This window comes from Camellia sinensis, chromosome 5, assembly GCF_055761805.1.
Source record: "Camellia sinensis isolate YWXY chromosome 5, ASM5576180v1, whole genome shotgun sequence".
Classification (NCBI taxonomy): Eukaryota; Viridiplantae; Streptophyta; class Magnoliopsida; order Ericales; family Theaceae; genus Camellia; species Camellia sinensis.
This window is the reverse complement of record NC_138965.1, coordinates 83,511,698-83,518,684: the sequence shown is the minus strand read 5'-3', so window position 1 is coordinate 83,518,684 and position 6,987 is coordinate 83,511,698. Positions and strand designations below refer to the sequence as shown.

The 6,987-nt window shown below is 33.3% G+C and overlaps 1 protein-coding gene across 1 annotated transcript; it reads left to right on the top strand.

Moving 5' to 3' along the window:
• The first annotated feature begins 2,484 nt into the window (after positions 1–2,484).
• Positions 2,485–4,584, top strand: LOC114309595 (RING/U-box superfamily protein). The gene is made up of 2 exons (XM_028255372.2): positions 2,485–2,733; positions 3,056–4,584. Exon 2 carries the CDS (start codon positions 3,122–3,124, stop codon positions 4,454–4,456), a length of 1,335 nt encoding a protein of 444 aa, XP_028111173.2. The 5' UTR covers positions 2,485–2,733; positions 3,056–3,121; the 3' UTR covers positions 4,457–4,584.
• Positions 4,585–6,987: the final 2,403 nt, after the last annotated feature.

The window sequence follows — 6,987 nt, the reverse complement described above, 5'->3', positions numbered from 1 at the left end:
ATGTGTAGTTTGTGACATCAAATAGATGATTAAAGAATTTTATACGAATTTTTAGACAATTTTATACTCAAAATTTCAAAAGGATTTCTTTTACAAAGTTGTTAAGAATGATATCTAATTCTTCCAGAAATTTTTGTATCAATTATTCTAACTTGAATGAATTTATATGAAATTTTAGACAGATTCTGCCGCATGTTTGAAAAATTACTAACAATCCTATATTAGACCAAATATGGTATTTTCTGAGTTAAAAATGAAATTTGAGAAATCCAGTTTCATTCTCAATTTTTATATTATGAATTTGATTTACAAATTTCCGTATGAAATTATTTTAAGAAAATGGAAAGGATCTGTGTTATGTAATTTCTTGTAATTTTATAGAATTATTTATAACATATTCTTGTAATTTTATAGAATTATTTATAACTTATTTATGGGAAATTTTTTCTGGCAAATGATCATAACATGTCTATTGAAGGACTACATGAATTTTAGAATGAACTAAATAATTTGTTTGTAATTTTAACTACGAAAATTATATTCTGAAAATTGGATAGAGTATTAAAGAACCAAGATTACCACTTCAATTGTTTATTAGAAATAAAACTAAGTGTTGTGCTATTCTATTTAATTGGATCTTGTAAATTAGTGGTTCATACATGTGTGTTGTTGTGATTCATTTAAGTATTTAAAATTATTATTTGATATCATGACTTGATTTAACTGTTTACCGAAATTTTGCACATTGATTGATTATTGTAGAATGCATGTGTTAATATTTTCTGTTAAAAATTGTAATAAATTGTTATAACATTAATGGTGGTTTAATTTTATAATTATTTATGATTATTATAAAAATTAACTAAAATAATTAACGACGTGTACAAAAATTAACAGTTGACAATTAATATCAATTGTTCAAGGTGGGCCTTGTTTTTTTTTTTCTGAGAATTTGTACATAATTTGTGTTGCGAAATCTTATAATGGCATAAGACTTATTTAAACCCTTATCGATATTTTGTTTTGGAATAAGGGTGGATATCCATTTGGCACACATAGAGGTTACGTACCCTTGCCAGACCGTTCCCTTGGGACAGAGCATGGTTGTCACAGCTTGGGTATGTAACTCTAAGTGTGGGCATCATTGGTAGTTACTGTTGGTAACACTTGAATATTTAACCAATGGAGTATTTCAAATTAACCGTGGTCATACCTTAATGGTTGGTAAGTAAATCTCTTTGGTGAGGTTTTGAGTGTCACTTAAATTATTAAAATTGTTAAAATTATTTTAATGGTTATTATATAGTCATGCTATTAATTTCATTATTTTATCTTAAATGTTATGATTATTAATTTCATTATTTTATCTTAAAAAGAAATGTAGGTTTGTTGTGTTTTCTTACTGTGTTGCAAAACTCGTAACATATGTTTTGTTGCCTTGGCATTTTATGCCAGATTTTAATGAGGAAGGAATGGAAATTGAAAATGGAGTTGATGCTAAAATAAAGTTTTGGCTAACTTGAAGCTTATTGCGAAATAAAATTTTATTATTTTATATATTAATAATTAAAGACGTTATAATATTATTTAATGTTAAATTTGGACTCTTTTTTTTTTTCTTTTTCTTAGTGTTATTTAAACTTTTGATTGTACGAGAATTGTAATTTCTTATTAAGATGTTAAGTTTTAATTTAATAAGTTATTTATTTATTTAATTTCCTTTAACGTTTTAAATTTTTTGAGGTGCCACATATATATAATTATAACGGAATGAAGTGATTTCAAAACGAATTATAAATGTTAAAATTTAATCTATAAATAATCGATAGAACAATGCAAATTAATTGATGTTGTTTTAACAGTTTTGTTAATATTTTGTGCCATTTTGGGAACATTAGAAAAAAGCAGCGTTTTCATGCAAGGGGAAAAACGCAATGCTTTGTAAAAACGCAACAAACACTATTTGGGAAGAGATAAAAATGCAAGTCTATCAAATTACATAACTACCCTCAGTCTTAACAAATTGAGACAAATTTTATAAGTCAGATAATGATATTTTAAGGTAATTTGACACCATAAATAAATATTAAACAAAAAAGTAAAAAGTCAATTTTTTATCAAATTCCCAAATCACTTTTTAAAAAAATTAAAAAATTTGATAAAAAGTCAAAAATTATTTTTCTACTAACTTTCCAAAACAAACCTTTGTACAGTATAATAACCAAATTTGATTCTCTTGGAAAAGGAGAAATCACAATTAATTAACTTTTATTTTACAAGAAAGAAAAAAGTATATGCAGAGTATAAAGTCATAGTTTTGTTTTTGTTGCCAAAACAAGTGAATTCAGAATTTGTGTGGTAAGCCATGACACCACCACACCACACCACACCACACCATTTTCCATTTACAGAGAAAACGACGTCGTACAGAAATCTGTGGAAAGGTCTACGGTCTAAAAGTGCGCCAAACCCTCACACCCACACTTGCTACGTTTCGCGCCCCACCCCTCTCTCTCTAAGTTTCCCGTGAGTCGTGTCTGTCTGTCTTCTCTCTCTCTAGCACTCTTTATAATGCCCATCTCTCTCTCTCTCTCTCATGGATCGCAGGTAACGAATTGAAGATGGAGAAGTGAATGACAATCACCTTCAGAAAAAGCTCCATCGATCGCCTCTGCTCATCACGACCCTCTGATCAGCACCACCACCTCAGCTGAGATCACCTCTTTCGTACAGGTTTCTGATACATTCTCTGTCTCAGCTGTGTATCTTTCGATTTTGCTCGATTTACTCTTATATATATGTCCAAATAGAGTCCAATTTTATTATAGATTCTTGGTTTTGTAAAATCCAAAAAAAAAAAAAAAAAAATTGGGGATCTTACAAAATCAAGAATCTATAATGAAAATTGACTCTATATGAACAGATATACAAGAGTAAATCTGTCCATATAGAATTTGATTTACTCTTGTATATCTGTTCATATAGAGTCAATTTTCATTATAGATTCTTTATTTTGTAAAATCCCCATTTTTATTTTTTTTTTGGTTGTTGACAGGAGAGTTTTTACCAGTTTTGGCTGTATATTGAAGGGTATTTGAAATTTTTACTTGGATTTTGGTATATGATGGATAATAATCTGAGGGATGATGTTATGGAACTTGATTTGAACCAAGAACCTTTGGACCAGTCTGCTGGATCCGTGTTAGGATTAGAATCTATATTGAATGAATTAGAAACAGCACATGGTCAGATTGAACAACGGATCCGACAGCTTGAGGCTGTTACAGCTAGGGCTAGGCAGCGCCAGAGGTGGCGACAAGCTCGAAACCCTCCTGAAACAAGTAATGCGTCAATTGAAATAATTGGTAACACTGGTAGTGAGAGTACAGTTCAGAATATGGAGTATAGTGTTGCTTTGCAGGAAGGAATTGTTGATAGGGCTAAAAGTAGCAAAAGGGATAGATCCCATTTGGTTGCAATGGCTTTGGAATCGGATACGGATGTTAAAAAGGTTGTTGGTGATGGTGGGGGATTTTTCGATTGTAATATATGTTTGGACATGGCAAGAGAACCAATTTTGACTTGTTGCGGTCACTTGTTTTGTTGGGTGTGCTTTTATCAGTTGCCTTATGTTTATTCGACTGCTAAGGAATGTCCGGTTTGCAAGGGAGAGGTAACTGATAGGAATATCACTCCGATTTATGGCAATGGAAAGTTCACCCACATGTCGGACTCAGAGTCTAGCTTGAAGGTACCTCCAAGGCCCCAAGCACATCGGATAGAGAGTATTAGGCAACAACGTGTTAACCGGGGCATATCCCACATTCCTGTTGCTGAAGCACTTCGACGAATTAGAATGGGGATTGGTGCCACTGGGGAACGGGAACGCCAACAACGACAAGATCTTTATGGTCTAAGCATTGGCTCTAACAGAACCAATATGCCCAGTCAGGTTCCCATCCCTGAGATTTTGCCACAAACTGAATTAGGAGGCAGCCGACGCCTCCGTTCTCGTCAGTTTTCGAGAGTATTATCAGAAAGTGCTGATTCACTTTTATCCATTTCATCTTCATTAAATAATGCGGAAAGATTATTTGATGACCTTGAGTCATATATTAATAACCATCTTTTGGAAACAAGTCATGGGCAGGCTCTATCATTTGGTGGAGGGGATACTTTTACTGGCAGTGCTTCTGTAGTACAACCAGAACACCAGACTGTAGATTCTAGTGCTGAAATCAATACTGCAACACTTACTGCTTCATCTTCTGAAAGAATTCATGTTTCTACTTCTGATGTACACCTGGAAAATCTAAGACATGATACAGCTACTGAAATCAATTTAACTGAGCCCCGTCCTTCTTCGTCGTCTTCGAGGAGAAGGATTCGCCTTTCCAGAGTTTTAGATGTGGACAATGGGATTTCTCGTGAATCTAGGAGGAGAAGATTGGGTTAATGTAGTTCTTTCTGCAATCTAGTTGTATTGCTAAATATTTAAGATTTCATTTGTTTAAGTCAGCTTGTTCACTAAAACATGAAAGTTGCCATCTGCAAATTAAAGTTAATTTATAATCGTTCTGCAAAGCATTATTATTGACCTTGGTCAGTTTTATCCGTTCTCTGTTGAATGTTGGCTGCTGATTGTATGGCTAGGCACATCTGTAAGGCATAGAGCAGATCGTCTTATTGGTAAGTGTTGTCAAGTCTATTGCAAGCTTTATATGTTTGAATACGTTGTGTAAGTACACAGAATTATTCCTTTATTTTATTACTTGCTTTCCTGGTGGTGTATCATTGGTTTTCTTTTCTCTGATGGCAAAATCAATGGGTTTTGGACTATGATTTACTTATCCAAAACAATAAATATGTGAAAGGTTTTGGTGTGTAATTGTTTTACTGTATGAAGTAATTTCAGTATTCATTCTTGGTGTGTGTGAAATTGCTTTGCAATGACTACTTGCCATATCATCTTCTTCATCTTTTATTCCTTTTAAAGATGCAATATGGATTTATTTATCTTTTTACAGTCAGTAGACTCTACTTGTTTCTGCTCTTAGTTGAATATGGGGTTTGGCTTACGAGGAGCGAAAACCACTCCTCTAGTAAAGATCTTTTTTATCATGCTTCTCTGATTCCACCTTACCTTTCTCTGTATCCAAAGTCCATTCATTTATGTGAAATGAAAAAGACAGTAATCTGAGTCTAGACACACTCATAGTAGGAAGAACTGATGGAATAGGAGAACACAAATACCCTGAATGTGGCATTCAACTTTGCTTAGTTATTACTTTTTAGTTTTTACTATATTTACTAGGTTAAAAGAAGATATATCATTGTGTAATCTTCCTGTGTCCTCTTATCTTCTTCTTAGCCTGAATTTTAGAATAAGAACCCATGTCATGTGGCATACTCCAATTTTTTCCCCCAGTGAAATGGACCACTGAGTGCTGTAGACACCCACTAATACTGTTCTGAGCCTGCACTTCGATATATAACTACTGTTCCAGCATTATTTCAAAATGCATTACCTTGCACCTATCTTTGATTTTGATGCTTTACAAAAATAGCTGTGTCAAGATGCAATGCCTTCCATCTTTCTGTTTCTTCATAGGTACTGTCTAAAGGTAATAATTTTTTTTGTTAAGTCATCAGTATGAACATTCAGTGAACCTACTTGCTTGTAGCAATAGAATTTTTTTTTTTTTCCTAACTCATATTGTGGCATTCAGATCTTGTTCTGGAATCTTCCCCTTGCAACCATATCTTCTCTAATTCTTCTTTGCAGCTGAAATTTGGGTTTTTGCATGTATCCTTTTAAATAAGGGCACTCTATCCATAAATCCAAATTTGAATTTTCTTTGGTTAAAGGCCTGCACTGTAAAATATTTCGTGTATAAGGATAAGCTAGCACAAAATGATCAAACTACCGATCAATATATATGTCATATGGTTCAAAACATATAGATCACCACCATCTTCTCTCTCTCTCTCTCTCCAACACCACCACTATCATCCTGTCACCTCCCATTCAACCCCCCCTCCCCCACCTTCCCCGTCTCTCTCCTCATCCACTCTCGCCCTCCTCCATGGCAGGATCATGCCCGACGTCGAGAGCTGGCCGGAAAGTCAAGATCTGGTTAAGATCACGCTCAATCTCTCTCTCTCTCTCCAATTCCAGTCACCGGAGACCAGATCTGGCACTGCCAACACCCTCCTCCGCCAGTCGCAAGATCCAGGTCCAGATCATGGTGTTTCTGGTTATATTATGCATAGATATGCATATACATGTATTTCTCTCTATATGTAGATAGTTGTTCCAAACTTCTTTCTCAGCTCAAGGTAATCAAAAGAAATGAACGAGATAAAGAAAGAGCAAAGAGAAGGCATCAGTCCCAATCATGCTCAGGTAATTTTTTTAATCTCTTGGAGTGATATTTTAGGGAAGAATCTCTAATTCTTTTTTACTTGCTATCCTTTTGAAACTTTGTGGCATTTCTTGTCTCTTATTGCAAGGATGAGATAGATCATGAGATTCAGTATTTGTCACTAGTTCAACATTTCAAGTTAATGTTTTTAATATTTGCTTCTGATGGCCTCTACACTTTTAAAAACTACCAAAAAGATGATATTTGTTTTTAATTTTTTTTGTCATTTATCATTTGTCTACTTTGTTGTTTTTAATATTTGTTTATGTATATCTATATATATATATAAGTTTTGTGGATATGAGATTTGGAAATCTGTTGAATCTAGTTTCTATTTGAAAATATATATATATATATATATATATTTATATATGTATCTTTGGTGCTGGAAATAATTGAATTGGATTTATTTATTTTTTGTCTGAAATGAATTGAATTGAATTGATTTCTATTTTTATTTTTTTGTGCAGGAAAGCATACTGATTAAAGAGGGTTTTTTTTTTCACAATTTGAGATGTAACAGAGATGACTCACATCCAAGGCTGCTGAACAGAGACTGGCC